Source organism: Lonchura striata, chromosome 4, assembly GCF_050655825.1.
Source record: "Lonchura striata isolate lonStrDom1 chromosome 4, ASM5065582v1, whole genome shotgun sequence".
NCBI lineage: Eukaryota > Metazoa > Chordata > Aves > Passeriformes > Estrildidae > Lonchura > Lonchura striata.
Window position 1 is genome coordinate 12,805,499 of NC_140706.1, and position 17,291 is coordinate 12,822,789.

The 17,291-nt window shown below is 38.1% G+C and overlaps 1 protein-coding gene across 2 annotated transcripts in view; it reads right to left on the reverse strand.

Moving 5' to 3' along the window:
- STK32B (serine/threonine kinase 32B) overlaps positions 1-17,291 on the reverse strand; it is a 161,323-nt gene that overhangs the window by 48,816 nt on the left and 95,216 nt on the right. For both annotated transcript variants that reach the window (XM_031504578.3, XM_085577686.1), the window contains exon 5: positions 5,156-5,193. In XM_031504578.3, the coding sequence (XP_031360438.1) occupies positions 5,156-5,193 (38 nt within the window). The remainder of the gene's footprint in view (positions 1-5,155; positions 5,194-17,291) is intronic.

The following is a 17,291-nucleotide window of genomic DNA, read 5'->3' on the forward strand; positions in this document are numbered from 1 at the left end:
TACTGGAGTTAATGCCATCAACTCAGCAGCACCAGAGCTGATTGTAAATCTCAGAACAGTAATACAGTCAAATCTGATTTGGTCTCAGAAAGTCAAACCCTATGAAGATTTTAAAAAGCCTCTCTGGGTTCATTTGCACTACGTATGAGAGTTTGAGTTTGTATCCACCTGAACTTGGCATGACTTGGCAGTCTGACATTTATCATTAGGGAGATTGGTAGAAATTGCATGGCTGTAGATTGCTTCAGCAAAGCCCTGCACTTCAAAAGTTAGGCTGTTGAATGGCCATGTAGGCATGTAGAAGTTTCAGATACTTTCAAAATCTAGACAGCTTCAGGTGGATGAATTATGCTGAAACTTTTTGTCTTATTAATCAACATTGGAGCCTTAAATAAGATAGATTCCCTGCAAATTGTCTCTCAGACATCAGTATACAGCAATAATATTGGCAGTTCTGGTATTCAGAAGTTAATATTGAGATTCCAGTAATTTATTTTTGAGTAGGTTTGTTTCATCCCATTTTTGGTTTTAATGCTCATTGGCTACATCTTTCAATTCTGCTGAGAGTTTCCAAATAAGAGTTGAAATGTATTCAAGGTAATAGAGTTTTAAGGAAAACTGTGATGATCACAAACCAATATAATAATACATAATAAATTAATTCCAGCTTTAATTAATTTAGTTCACTCATAAGTGAAATTATTTTATTGAGTAAAATTATTGCAGTCAGATGCCACAATCCATCTAAGAAACCTCCAAAACCCAATAACATGTAAATAACCCTGTTAAGTCTAATAGTGAAATACTAAGTCTTTGATTTCAGTGTGGAGAGCCATTAGGAGACAGTTTCTAGATTAGAAATAGCAATCATTCAGTGCAATTAGCAAATTGGACCTTGAAAATTAACAATTAGGTAGTGAGTCTTCACATAATCTGTATTTAAGTTAAGGATCCTAACACAAGATATTAAGGATGATAAAAGTTCTATTTACTCAAGGAAGCACTAGAAAAGATCTCAGAAAAGGTCACTGGAAGCTGTTCAACTGTGAAAACCTTGAGCCAGGAAATGCTTCAGTCACAAGAAGCTGGAGGTTGAGTGAGTACATGGGGAAAGTCCCACAAAAACTAGTCTTTCTTATATTCTGCACTGCCATTCACTTTTTGGAGACTCCTGGAGATAGGAAACTCAATTAGATGGGTTGTTGATCCACTGTGGTTGCTCTTCTGCCCTGAAACTGAAAGCCTGGATATCTGTAACTTTATCAATGGCAAGGGAGAGAGGGACGAAATATCTCCCCAGTAGGGAGACATTAAAAAAGCTTAGGGTCTTCTTCTGAAAGGAGGGTACTGAAGAAGTTTTTGAATATATTGAAACTGGTGATTTTAAATTATTATTCATCAAATTGTGGAATTCTAGATGTTTGGTTTTGTTGTGGGTTTTTTTTTGTTTTAAAGAAGAACCTTTTAAAATATATTTTAAAAAACGCTTTTCTTTCTTGAAGGATGGTAAACTTCCACAGTTTGTTGCTCCAGGAGGTTATAGAGGCCAAGACCAGCTGCAGCTTCAAGGAAGCAGCAAACAAACTCATTAACAAGGCTTTCTTCACATTCTAAATTGAATATTCAAAGGTGCTCTAATATCCTACCACAAAAACTTGTGGGTGATAGGCAGCACTGAAGCATCTGATGGCAAAGTGACAGAATGCATGTTCCACAAATAATATTTCTTATTGTCACCAGTTGCAGCAAAATGCTGGCCAAGATCTTGGATCTGACTGAGCAGGGAGTCCTTCCTCAGTAAACCAAGCACGGATCTTGCTGCATGTTTCTTTCCATGTTGTAGAAAACTTGCCTGAGAAGTATTCAAACCCTTGCAGGCTTTTTGTAAACAGATTGTATTGATGGTGTGGTCACTTAGAAAAAGGCTGAGCCTGGATGTAAAAGGAGAGCTTGCAATTTTTGCAGAACCACCAGCAATATTAATTTCAATGGTTCTACTCCAAATAGCTATAGAAAAAATGTTATCATCTCTTTAAAAAGTCAATTTATTATTTTGTTTACCACTGCTTGTTTTACTGCATTTAAGAAATTCTGTCTCTTTGATATCATAGTTAATAGATCATACAAACTTTTAAAGATATCTTTAATTTCTTTGATATTTAGACAAAAATACAGCATGGACCATACTTAGTAGATTCCAGATCTAAATGCTGTGACTTCAGTTATATTGTTTTAAAGCATTAAAATGGAATGAATAGAAGAGAAACCAGAATTCTGTCATTGAGAGAATTCTAAAATGCTTTTCTCTGTAAAATACAATTGCAATAGCTCCCATGAAACACGAGGTAGTCCCTTCAGCTGTCACTGGAATAATTCTATTTCAGATATATGTTAGCAGAACAGAGAACTACTGCTAAATTTAGAGATTAGTGTTAGTCATAAGAGGAAGAGCTTTCTGGGAAAGCTGAGAAAGAAATATTAAAGAAGGAGCTTTATTGATTGAATTAATTTCCTTAGAGGGTCTGATTCTGGTTCAGAGAATGAACCCTGAAACCATCCCTAATTTCTCTCCTCAGAGTTGGGATGTGTATTCTCTCCAGGGGACCATGCAATCATCCTCTGACAGGGGCTGAATACCATTTTTAATGGCTGGCTATCCCATTCTCATGTACCATTATGCTTTTCAGGATCATCAAACATTTATTTCACTGATGCATCAGAATATCTGATCAGCAGTGCTGAGATGTGGCTTTGATGAAAAGCATATGGAAATATTCAGACTTCCTCTGCCAGAATGATTTTGAATATGTTGTATACGTTTTTTGGTTTTGTTGTTGTTGTTGTTGTTGTTGTTGTTGTTGTTGTTGTTTCTTTTTTAAAATATGTGAATTAGATTGATCGTTTTTAAGAAAAAATCTTCTGTATTCCTGAGGTATGTTCCCTAAGCCATACAGATAAATTACAGTGAAACTAGTTTTACTGAGCACAAATATCTATAATATGTATTCTTGGTATATTTTATGAAAGTTAGTCAATTTAACTGCTTGAAGATGTAAGGCAATGTGAATGGTGTAACACTAAATTTTTACTTCAGCCAGAATAGGTTTCTTCAGTGAGGCCAAAGTAACCTAAGTCACGAGACAAAGTCTCAGTCAGAAATGTTGTGCATATCCAATTACATGATACTTTTTGTAAGCATAATTTGTTTAATGAACTGTACGAAAGACCTAGGGGTAAAGTCAAGCATATAGGAAACTGTTTTGCCATCTTAGAGGCCACAGGCTAATATAAAATTCCTTCCTGTACATCTGGTTAGGCTCATATTAGGTGAATATTTTATGCTTGCTCTGAAGCCAAACATATTAGTGGTGCATATATTCAACATATTTTTCTATTGAGTGAAATCTGATGATTTTGTTAAATTGATGTTACTATGTTGCAGCTTAATCAGAGCTGTTAAGGACTTTGAATAGCCTTCTTCTTGCAAACGAACTTCACTTCTGTAAGGTAAGCCTGAGGTAATTAGCATGGGACAGACTCTTGTCCTACTGATATCACCACTTTTAGTGAGTTGAAGTGTACAGACCCTTTACAGGCTTCAGGAATTCTGTCCTTCCATGACAGGTCTTTGAACCTGTTTGAACCCATTAACTGATCATTTCTTCTGACCAAGATTTGTGTGCTTGTCTGGAGAGGTCTGTTGTTGCACCCCTTGTCTGCAGGTGTGCTATGAGGGAACAGTACTCTGCTGCTTTGCAGAAGAGAGGCCATCCATCCCAAAATTCCCAAGCTATCTATAAGTAACTGTTGCTGAATAGTTTATAATCATAAAAAATCCCCTTCATTTGGCATCGTAGTGTAGGTTCTTCTTTGTGATGCCTGAGTCTCCATAGGAAAGCTCTCACAAGAGAGTCTGTTTTTTAGCCACGAGAGGCTGGTTTTGTGCACTAATTGACCTTGATGAGGGACAGGGAGAGATTAAGGTGACTGTGCTTGGAAGGCTGTCCATCAGAGATTTAAAATACTCATTTTGTGTTGCTGTTGACATCTTTAATTCACCAGGACTTAAAGGCAAGATATTTCTATTTCATGCTTGTTTGCTGATACTAGAGCCTTGGGAGCATTAACACTTATGGGTCTGAAGCATTAAATTGCTGAAGTTCTAGATGGTTTAAAACTCCAATATCACTTAGCTTTATTAGCTTTCATGTTCCCAGGAACAAGCATCATCTATGCAGAATGCTGCCTCTTTAATCAACTTTTACTTGTACACCCAGCAGCTCACAATGGGTTCTGAAACATAATGCCACCATTGGCATAATGTCAATATTATAGTTTACCAGAGATTTTCTGCTTTTAATCAATTTCGGAAGTAAACAAAGCACTAGACTTTCCCACCGTAGCAAGCACACATCTCCTTTTTCTAACTCGGCTTTTTCCTCTATATATTTCTGTTCTAAATAATACAAGGTTAATGCCCTCTTTACCCACATTTCTCATATTTTCCCTATAAACAGTTGCAAGAAGATATATGACATTTGAACTGAATACTTATTGGAGAGAGTATATGTTTAAAATTTAAGTTTAAAGAAATAAGCTGTTTTTCTTTCATACCATGTCTTTTATCTTTAAGAACATGGAATTAATAGTTAAAGTTCAAAACTGTTTATTGTTGTCTGCTCCTTTTTATGCTATTTAAGCCAGAGCTACATGTATGGAGACAAACTTTGCAGTCAAATTTCCATAATTCCTATCTAAATATTTTAGATATCTAGGTGAGAAATAATTTGCTATGTGGAACTTCTTGGCCCTTCAGAAGTTCTAAAGGAGAATATAAATTGCTTGGTACTATTATATTAGTAGTCACCTAAAAAATGGTTGTGGTGATTCACAGAATCCTGTTAACAAAATACTAACTTTTTTTTCCAAGTGTCCCTGCTGATTTCAATTCATATTAAATTCATTTGTATTCAGACCTTGAAAATTTCTGATCTGCACATTTCTTTGGCAATAGGAGGGAAAACCACAAAATCCACAAGGTTTTCTGAGAAAGCCCAGATTTAGGTAGGAATTCAATATTGGAGGTTGATTTACCAAGCATGGCATAAGTATGTCACTGAGATCTCAGGAATTAGAGATTTTGAGAGAAACTTACCATGTTCATCCAGTAGTATGTTGTCAGGTTTGATGTCTCTGGAAAATAAGGAAAGGAAAACATTACATTTTATACCCAAAGGAAATCTTCAATTTAAAAGTTTTCCCCATTTGAGTATGAAGACTAAATCACTTAAATCATTACAAACCAAATGAAAACCATATAATACATAAAGGCAAATTATTTTTATCTACATATTTTTGCTGCCCTTGAGAAAACATACTAAAGAGGCTCTCTGGGTTTCCATTTATTGTAGTTTTGTTTTCATATGGTTAGCATTGACATGGGTCTGGTTTTCAAGATTATGTCCTTTATTCTTTATAGCAGCAGTAAAATGAGAAGGCAGATTTGCATCTAGAAGGTGCCTGATTGCTTCAGGGACTCCACATTTGACAGAAATCATTTAATTGGAAGCATAGGTGGTTCTCCCTGTCTGCCAGACCCTGCTAATCTGCCATGCATGGTCACTCACATACAGCAGAGTCCTGTGATCTGTCTTGTGCTAACTAAGTATGTCTAGCAGCTCTGCTGTCACTCCCAGGTCCCCAGTTGGCTATGTGACCAAGTACCACGCAGGGGAAAGGAGCAGGGATAAGGGAAGGTGGAGATTATGACAGGCTGAACCATCAGCTCAACTCTGTCATTCTTGGCACAAGAGAGCAATAGCCCTAGAGAGCTGCACTTTCAGGATTATTTTCTGTTGACCTAAGATCATGCTGCTGTGAGAAGGGATGGAAACAATTTTTTTCCACCACTGTCAGGCATTCCCACCCTCTTTCTTGGTCCAGAATTACTGCCATTGGTGTGGCCCTGTGGAGGGAAATCTCATCTTTCGGCTTTGTCGGCCAGGCAAAAGTTGAGCAACTTGAGCAACAATTTTGGCCCCTGGACTGAATTTTTTTACCTCAATAGACAAGGAACCATAAATTGGCAAAATAAGCTTTTGAATGTCTGCAAATGAGCTGCAAGCACTCCCACCTCTGTAATCTCTTTTAGATAAGAGATTGCTTGATTATTCCAATTTGAACATTTCCTAGGAAAGTTTTTTCAAAACATGTCCATAAATGGAATAATTAAAAAAGCAAAGTGTTGCAAAAGGAAAATGTGTTACACCAGAATTTTTTTTCCAAATCTAAAGTAGAGAAGGACTTCTAAAGTAAACATTATGCAGGAATAAAATAGCAGAAGCAATTATAATATATGTATTGTTTGCATGATATGAGCTCAGTCATCACCTAGGTTTCACACCTTTATTGACGGAAGAAGGAAACCTACACCTTCCTTAGGATTCTGGATTCCATGCTTTCTAGCCCTTGCTGAGATTCATATGAAATTATAAAGTATTCTAAAATTATTTTTATAATTTGTGTAGTGGAAGCTGAGGAAAAACAGTATGAATAAGAAATTAGTTTGAATAATTTTCTGCACATTTGGAAATAATGTAGAATGCATATATATATATGTCTGTGTGAGGAACAGGATCTCATTATGAAGAACTATCTGGAATGGAAATTTAAAGTTATATAAATATTTCATTGTGAAATACTGTCTTCTGCACAACTTACATGCTACCTATAATTGTCTGATTCAGCAGCAGTTCTAGTTATTTGTGTAATAAAAGGAACATCTGTCCTAGAGTCTATTTCACCCAAAATCTTCCAGACTATGAATTCTCTTTCCTTTCCCCTGTAATCACTTGGAATACCATGTATCACACTATAATCTTTCCTTCCTTAATTTCATATGGGTGAAGTTGTGAGACAAACTGCAGGAATAAATATATTTGTTTATATTATGAAACATGATTGTATTTTGTTGAATTTGTTTAAATTAGCATAGGAGATTCTATGAAATTCTAAATGCAATGTTATATCTAATCTCTCAAGTGATGAAAGAGTTTTTGAAAGAGCTATTGCTCATATGATTTCTATATTTTCTAGTGACAATATGGTCCTTGGTTTCTGATAATAGTTTTGTGATAAGAGTTGGAATTGTGATTTCCTGTTGAACAGTCTTTGTGGTTGATTCATGACTTGAAAATACAACAATAACTTTACATGAAAGTAAGTAAGTAAGTAATATTTTGACAGCTGAATTAAATATTTTAAACTTTTCCTTCATGAATTTTAACAAGCACAAACTAACTCCGTATTTCTCATGTGGGTAAAAAGATTGGGGTCATACACAAGTACATTTGGATCTCCTTGTGGCTTCCTAAAATCTGTGATACATTCAACAGCACTCCAAACTCTTTTCCCCAGTTTAAGAAAATGAAGAATCATACAGTCATTAGCACTTCACCAAGAATAAAACTGATCAAAAGGGGAAATTCATCTTTATGAGCTATTGCTATGTGTATAAAAATACAGCACCCAGGGATTGCTCATTACAAGACAGTGCCTTTTTTATCATTTTTAAAAAGAAGATCAATTCAAACAATTTGAATATCTGCTATGGTATTTCATCATTAAACAGTCTATACATTTTTATAGCCACCAGAAAAAACATTGACAAATCCCCTTGACAACAGTATGTAACATCACATATATTCTTCATTCAGTTTGTGTCAGTAATGTTCAGAAAGTCGAGTGATAAAATTAGATCTGTGCTTATCCTTCCATGACTAATTCAGGCAGTGGCTGATACTTGATACAGATGTGCACAAACCATAAAGGCTTTCCCAGCAAAGGGATGCTCCCCACTGTTGCTCTGCTCACTTTGCTCAGAGGCAGGACGCAGCTGGGGCAGGCACCGCAGGGCACACGGCCCTGCACGCAGCAGCACAGCCCCTCAGTCCCTGAGGCAGCCTGCTGGCCCCACAGCCCTGCCTCTGACCTCAAACAGGATAGCTTGAATGCTCTTACAGCAAGTGAAAGGCGTGGGCTATTATAAGCCCAAAGGTAAACCAGTTTATGCAGTAAGACACTGCAGTTCTGGGGTCACAGGCCTGGCGATGTGTGAGGCGCACGACTCACAGGGCAGGTGACAGGACAAGCATGGTGTCACGGTGCAGTGTGCCTTCAGCAGCTCTCTGTGGGTGACAGGACACATGGGGGTCACAGTGCAGAGTGTGACTTCAGCAGCTCTCTGTGGGTGACAGGACAAGCAGGGGCTCACGGTGCAGTGTGCCTTCAGCAGCTCTCTGTGGGTGACAGGACAAGCATGGGCTCACAGTGCAGTGTGCCTTCAGCAGCTCTCTGCTGGGTGACAGGACACATGGGGGTCACAGTGCAGAGTGTGCCTTCAGCAGCTCTCTGTGGGTGACAGGACAAGCATGGTGTCACGGTGCAGTGTGCCTTCAGCAGCTCTCTGCTTGGTGACAGGACAAGCATGGGCTCACAGTGCAGTGTGCCTTCAGCAGCTCTCTGTGGGTGACAGGACAAGCAGGACCTCATGGTGCAGTGTGCCTTCAGCAGCTCTCTGTGGGTGACAGGACAAGCAGGGGCTCACGGTGCAGTGTGCCTTCAGCAGCTCTCTGCTGGGTGACAGGACAAGCATGGTGTCACGGTGCAGTGTGCCTTCAGCAGCTCTCTGTGGGTGACAGGACAAGCAGGACCTCATGGTGCAGTGTGCCTTCAGCAGCTCTCTGTGGGTGACAGGACAAGCAGGACCTCATGGTGCAGTGTGCCTTCAGCAGCTCTCTGTGGGTGACAGGACAAGCAGGACCTCATGGTGCAGTGTGCCTTCAGCAGCTCTCTGCTGGGTGACACCACGGGCACTAAAGCTCTGCTTGCCAGAGGCAGCTGCTTGAGAGCTCCAAGGACTGCAGAGGGACACAGGCGCTGCTCTCCCCTTGCACTGACCACTGCCAGCCAGGGGCAGGGCAGAGAGGCTTCAGGAGGGTCGAGGGGAAGACTTGGCATCCCCAGGTGCATTACAAGTTACTGGATGTATTCAGAACTGAGGGCTTCTGGAGTCTATTATATTTAGTTCTTCTAGATAAATACTGTAATTTAATTCACTAAACCACTGTTTAAACAAGATGTTTAAACAGCAGGGTGTGAAATCAGCACCTTAATTTCAGGGTTTTCCGGTTACACATATCCCTAGTTAAGAGAATTAATCGAAACACTAATTTCATAATCCAAGTACTTTGAACCAGCTCATAGAAGAAACTGAAGGACTTTTACAAGGATCATACCATCATTAGGATTGAAACATGCCCTGGGCTTCTCTCTAATAGTTCTTCAAGCAATGATCAGCAGAACTATGGAAGCATCCTTGATACCGATTTCATAAATACAACTTTGTCAGTATGCACCAGTACTACTCCAGGTGTTTTTGCATGCAAAAATAACAGAGCCACATAGGAATGAGGGTACAGAAACCTTCAATGTCTCTTTCTCAGTGACAGGACAAGGCATAACTAAAAACTGGCTCAAGAAACTCAAAGGTGCAAACAATTGAGAAAAAAAAATGAAAACCCTCACAATTTAATTGCCATTTGTTGATATTTCCCATGAAACCATTTCTAGATTTCTTCAATTGCCTTAGCTAAAAATATTAAAAAAAACCTGCCTGAAGGATGAAAGTTGAGTAAGAAGATGCTGCATATAATTTCCAAGTAGGAAAGAACGATTAATAATCTGCTTGTATCTTTTATAATATCAGGTTGTGTGCATCCCATGTGCTAGAAGATTTTCTCTCTGCATGGAGTAAAGCCATGCACATGGCTCAGCTCGTGTTCATTGCCAGTCAGAGTGTCCTCCCTGAAAAGTCTCACAATGGTTACAAAGGACTTAGGTTCAAGAATCTGCAGTTTTAATTACCTTTTCCATCAGTTTGTTTCTGATGTTATTAAGTGAAGTAGAAGCAGCTTCCTAAATCAAGAGGTGGAGAAGTCATGCTGTCTTCATCCTTGTTGGTTTTCAAGACCTGACTGGATAAATCCCAAATAACCTGTTCTGATCTGAAGGCTGTCCCTGCTTTGGGTAGATCATTATGCCAGAGGTGTCTGGAGGTCCCTTCCACCATGAATTAGTCTGAGTCTGTGAAAAATAATGTATCCAAATTCAAAGGCTGTCTTACTTCCCCTCCTTTGGACTGCCAGGAAGTTCACGAAGAATGAAGAAAACAGTGAGAGAGCTGTACATGTGGAATTTAGTGAGTCTTTGATATAGTCCATAGCAGCTGGCAGCTAGTGAGAGCTTTCATCTCTTAAATTCTATCATGGGGCTTGAATGCTCATGAAGGAAATAGAAGGAATAAATAGCCTATCTTCATCTTGAGATGAGGTTAAAATTGAAATGCCCTGCAGTTCAGCACTGGAGAGGTGTAACACAGTATTTATTAGCTATGTAAGTGGTAAAAGAATGATGATTATATCACCTGAAGAGGACTCTCAGAAATCTCAATAGGAATGACCAAATCTAGGTGACTGCATTGCTAGTGTCAGATAAAATGACAGGAATTATATATATATGTGTATATACATCAAAATGGGAGAATCTGAATTGCTCACCTTGATTAATGACCATAATTAACCTTCCAGAGGTCACACTTTTGTATCCCTTATTAGATTAAATAATTATAATAAACTGAAAAACATCTAATTATGCCACTTGCTCTAAAGCTTGAAATTCAGTACAATCTCAAAAAAAAGTTTAATGTGATATGATCAATCAGGAATTCATAACTTTTTGTCTCTGTTTTTACTGACTGGACTTGGAACATCCATCTACAAAAGAAAGGAGTATGTCTGGTGAATTCAACCATTAATTGCCCCATTTTCTCAGGAAAAAATTGATAGGTTGTTCATTGGCTACCACTTTACATTGAAAACAACTAATTTTAAGTAGGTTACACAAAATCATTGAAAAAAATGTGCTATGCAGTAATTTAAATTAACATCGTTCCTTCTGGTTATATAATTTCTTAGGATCTGTAAGAAAACAGTCAAAAAAGAAAATATCTAAGGCTAAACAAAAAAGTTCCTTGTGAATAAAGAACAAATAAATTAGATTGCTTAGTTAACAGCAGAGACCTGATAGATGTGATGAGAAAAATAATAGTGGCAAAAAACTTCTCTATTTGCTTTTGGAACATGAATGTGGTTTCATAATCCATAAAACCAAAGTAAGCTAAACTAACAGCATTTTATTTATACAGCAGAGAATTAAACTCAGGTTGATTACAAGACATAATTTCATAAGAAATGCCTCTGAAGCTTAAGCAAAGATTTAGCCATAGAAGTGAATAACAGAACTACCAGCTAGAGTTAGTCCAGCTAAGATTAATCTAATTGAATAACACTTCTACAGAAAATACAGACACTGTCCACCTCCTCCTCCAGGGCAGTGGTGATGCCTAGAGACCATGGACAACAAAACTCCATGGGTCACAAGACCTGTTTGTCTCAGTCTGGGTGTAGTAAACCAAAATTTTATGTGAATCATTGAAAATTCATTGGCTGGCAGTGAAGGCAGCCCATGTCCTTGCAGAATGCTAAGGTTTATTTCCTCAAAGATAGTTTCAACATGTCACAGAGAAATCAAATTAGATGGATTTTGCATTCTCAAAAGGATGCAAAAGAAGGATTAGAATTCAGACAAAGGATAGATTCAGACAAAGGCCCTTGAGATCAGTGGAAGGATTATGCTGGCTTCAGTCAACTTTGTTCCCACTCTAATCAAGGTTTTTAGTAAATGTTTCTCTTTAGTGCTAACAACCCAACTGTTGTGTAGGATAAACCTTAAAATATTGAGTTAAAGTTTTTTTTATTAATCATGCAGTTTGTGTTGAATCATAATTTTTGTTCCTTTACATAGAAATAGGCTTTAAGACCAATACTAGGTGCATAGCAGTTCTCAACAGCCATAAAAAGGTCACTGAGTTGGGAAATACAAGCTTGAGCTGACAATTATTTGAGTTCACATAAGACATCACTGGATCAGAGCACTGAAGTGAACCTTATAATGTATGATAAAGGGTTTTCTCCTAGTTATGGAAAGAAATGTAAACAAATTCTGATTCTCACAGAGAGGGACTTTATTTCCTTTCTATTTTTTATTACACTCACAAATAATACCAATATCTAAGGCATGCAGTTCATAAAAGAAGTGACTGCATAGATATTGAGGTTCTGTTTAGCTGAATTTATTGATGCTTTGGAAAAAAAGAAAAGTCAATATATATTAACTACTGTACACCCAAGAGATTAATTTCTCCAAACATGTTTTGCTTCTGTGAGGGTGGCCCAGAAATGAGGCAACTTCCAGAGCTGAACTGTGCAGGGCATCTACCTGGAGGACTTGCTCAAGAAACAGCCTTAATGAAGTGTGATGAATCTTTTCTTCCCTTTGTCAACAAGTCATCACTTTATCTTTTGATTTTTCTGTTCTTGACCAACACTGTTCCTAGTTTCCAGAACTACTCAATGGTTTTAAAAAAGATCATAAGAAGAATCTCAGAGTTTTTTACAGTTATTTACAATTAGATGAATGGGAATGAAATACTTTGACAGCTCCAGGCTTCTGATTGCCTGTTCACATACTACTCACTTAGATCTCAATACTAATTGCTGCCACTATGTCCTTCCATAAAAAGATTTTCAGAGCCTTCTATTCCTGCTCAAATGAATGTTGTTGCATGATATGACTCTGTGCATCACTGTAGTTTTGAAATTTAAACAATTCAATAAAACTGAAAATAAGCTGAGAAGATGAGGTATTAGATTATTCTGGTTTTATCTGCAATTCCCCTTCCTGGGCTTTAATGCAGAAACAAAAATCCATAACTACTTCCAACTACTTGTCTGGTAGCAAGCATTCATATGCTCCTAATCAAACTCCCATCATCCAGTCCATTATCACATTTTGGAGCCTTTTCCTTCTGTGGGACAACTTGTGTGGCAAGGCCATTGTCTACTCTGTATGAAATATATAAGTGCTGTAATAATTTTCACAAGTGAAAAAGCTGTCACCCATGAAGGCCTCTGGAGGCCCTACCTCTCCCTATGTACATGTAAAGAATATCTGGACAGCTGGCCCAAGGCTTGGGATTGTAGTGCCACTTATATAGCAACAAGTTACTGTGATGCTGGGTTGTGTGGTGCCTGGAGTTCCTTTCTAGTTTGGTACTATTTTTACCAGGTCTTCATGCCAATGTTGGATTTTCTTAATGGTTGTACTAGCCAATTTCATACAGCTCTGCAAATAAAGCTGTCAAAGAAGATATCAAAGCATGTTTATTTCCAAATGCCTTATCTGGAAAAAGCTTGTTATTTTCCAATTTTATCCCCATGCGGAAATATATAAATATGAAAACAATTCTTTCCTTGTAGCAATAGGTGGCAGTAATGATATCTACATTTGTCTGGATGGCCAGTGGGCTTTGGAAACACTGTATTTGTCAGTTTTATCTCGGATAAATAGTTGTAGTATATACTGTTATCCCAGGTTGAAGAAAATTACCTTTTTAAAATAAAGGAATAATATAGTTAACCTTTCAAATTCCTGGGTATATATTGCCAGAAAATAGTCTTCTTTGGTTACATTCAACTTCTGAATTTGCACATTTGTCAAATTAAAATAAAAACATTAAACACAGATTATTTCATTATACTGTTCTTATTGAATATCCCAAAATTGCTTCACAACAGAGGTAATTATATACTGCAGTAGCAAGAAAAATAGGCAAAGATTCTTAAATGTTATAAAAGCTAGAAAGATTTGCCCAAAGGAGTCTGTGAATCTGTACTTTGTCTCCTGTGTGCTGTAGTGTATGATATCTCAGAGAATGGGATTGGAAAGTTCCACTGCAGCTTTATAAACTGAGCTTTTCTATAACAATTCCCAGGCTATATCACCCAGGATTTGTCTTCCTGACACAATGATTCTTTTTCAACTAAACATCTAGAAGCACAAGCAAGTTGCAGGCAGTCTAATTCTCAGTTTTCATTTTGCCTGAAGAACTTAAAGTAATGAAAAATGTTACACTTCCTTTGCAAGACCTGTTTTCTAGAATTAATGTTACACAGGTACAGGTCTTGGAATTCCATGCAGCACTGAACCTGGGACAGCTGTCAGCACTGATGATGCCAACCACTGTATTTCAAATAAAAAGCTTCTTCAGCCAAATGCTTCTTCAGATGACGTGGAGGAGTTGTTCAAAATCACCCCAGAGCAGTAATTTTTGATAATCTCACAGCTGATGACTGTAATATTTTCTGTGTTGCAGAGTCAAGTATTACTGAGACCTTTTGTGTGTACATGTACAAGGGTCAAACCACTCTGTGTGAATCAGCTTTTAAGAGCAGGTGACACCTCTGATAACCATGGGAAGGGCACGACTCATTAGGCATGAACTGGAGCATGGCATTTGGAAAGAATTATCTGGTACAGCAGGAAAGTGTATGCATTGCAATGGTGGTGCTTTCTTCCATGACTCTGTGTAGAGAGCTTTTGACTAGAAATAAGGGAGAATGTACTTGGTGTGTGTACTCTGCCAGCAACTGCATTATCAGTCTCCTTCTAGTAGGAGGCATAGGCTCTCTTCCAATATACATAGGCAGATATCCATGTGTGAAACTAAATGAGAGAAGAAATTGATGACATTTGCCCTCTGCCTAAAGACAAATCAGGATATCATTGTTACTGATAAGCACATTTGGCTTCATCTGTTGTAAAAAGCCAGCACCATAAGTGCGATGTTTTGTAATGACTGAAATTTATATAGCTGTTCCTTTGTTTTTCTCTGCATTAAATATGGAATAGATCCATTCAGATGTATTGCATCCCCAAGAGTTTGCTCAGCTTATCAGGCAAATTCAAAAAGAAAATTTACAAAATTCCAAGCACACAGGTGTGCTTGTCAGCCACTATTCTTAAGTGTGTAATTGCTGTATAATATCCCTAATATTTACCTTAAACCCTCTACCAACTTCTATACCTAAAAGTTCAAGCACCACCTGCTAGAACAACAGTACCCACAATAATATTATCACATTATTTAACAGCTGTTTCCTTCATCCATACCATAGTGCTGCCAATGACAGTCAGCATGGCTGGCAACTGAAGTGTGCTTCAGCACGGTGCTCTTCATGTGCAGGGCAAGGAAAGGAACAGCAACTTCTGAAGGTTTCAGGCTTTCAGCAAGTGCCTGGGCTCAATGCAGCAGTGAAACTTCCCAACAAGCACATTTGCTGCTGCTCTGAGTTTCAGCAGCAGTGCAGCAGGGAGAAGAGCTGCAGACAATCAGAAAACAACCATGTGGGGCTGTGTGGTTCACTCTGTTCTGAAGCCCCAAATCACCCTCACTGCTGACAGCATCTCCTGCTGGCTTGTGCCCATGACATGGGTATAAGTATTCGGACCTTTCTTCCTCAAACTGACCACCTGGAAACCCATAATATACACAGCCAGAACATATCACTAAGAGGATATTGAATGTGTTCCACAGGCAAGTGAACTTTGACGTCCTGCATATGCTTCCCCTTCTGGGTAATTTTATTAATTTGATGTATGCAGAAGTTTACTGCAGTAGATCAGGAAGGGAGGTGCAGTCTATTCTAGAAAAGAAAAATATCTTTCATAAATTATTAAAAATCAGACCTGATCCTACCTGAAATGTCAGTAGCATGTCCCATGACACTTTTATATGTTGAGCTTCACATATCTTAGTAATAAGCTACTTGTAAAAATAATTTTGTCTGCTTCTAAGAAGGGACATTTGCAAACAAACTCACAGAGCAATAAATATGTGTATTACTGCATATTGCTATTTACAATGGATGAGACATGACAGGCAACATTTGACCCAAACTCAACTCCTAGTTCAGTACATCACCCTTCTAAAATGTTTCTCTATTCTAGTTGGTGTCAACAACATATTGCTTGTTGCCTGAAATCAAACAGACAAGTATTCTAACATCTCTTGAAGAATCTGGATGAGGAATCTTGGAACTGGCAATACTGTTTGAGCCTACAGACTGCAGTGCCTGGCTAACAGGATTACTAGGCAAAATACAGTTGGATTGAAGGTGAATTTAGGCTCTGTGCAGAGAAACTGCTGCCACAGTAACTACTTTCACTGAAATGATTATAAGGATTATTCTTGCTATTTATTCAAGTGAAAATATATTTGGGATTCTGATCTCAGGTTAAAACACTTGGATTAGGTTTTATTGCGAATTAGGCATCTATATACCCATTTATTGCCATCAGATGTATAAAAATCACAGTCACTGGAGTACAGAAGCTATTCATATGACTGCCTATTTTTAGATTAACTGAAAGCTTTATGGATTCTTTTAGGTCTATAGATTTTTTGGCTAGGTTGGCTTGTTTGGGCAGACAACTAGGAAAGTACAGACTCCCTCATTTAAATCTTGGTGAGCTGTGGACTAAGTTTTTAAAGACATAAGAAAAATCTTCCATGCTGTGTGAAATTATGAAAACAACTGGGGGTGTTCTCAAGTCAAATTATTGTAAGGTGTTATCACAGAAGTGCAGGCAGGTGTTTAAGCCTCTTGCAGGAGTCACACTCCAGGCTCTCATTGTCTTGTTTGACGTCATCTCACACCATGAACAACGCAATCCTTCATACATGATTAATTGTGCTGTATTTAAACCACCTTGCACACTTCAGAATTTTTTTAGTTGCTGCAGTCAAAAAAACCCCATCCTTCTAATTTGCAGCATGAACCTTCTGAAGATCTGTATTGTCTTCTATCTGAATGAGGCTTAGAGGGAGATGTCTGTTCAAAGAGCCTGGGGATCCTTTGTTTCCCTCCAAGGCAGGTGGACTTCACAAACTCAGCTGCTTGTGGCATGCAGGGAACCTGGCAAATCCACACCATGGTACGATATTTTGTTGCTTGTGTACAACTGGAGCCACATTTCTGCTTGAGGAGTTAACACCTTGTCTCATGTAAGGAGACAAGTGTTTCATAGGAGGGAACAACAGGCAGTGACCAACCCCATTAACTGAAGAGTTGCAGTGGTCTGATGTACGGGTTCCAAAATCTAGACAGCTAAGGTTTAATAATTCCATTTCTCAGCTGTACGTCTCATATGCTATTAGTTTCTTCCAAAAGCAAATATTAAACAATAATGACAGGATAAAAGACAGTTTGCTGGAAATGTACTTCCTTAAGTACATACTCATAATTCTTAGTTTCAGCAGCAGAGTTACTCTG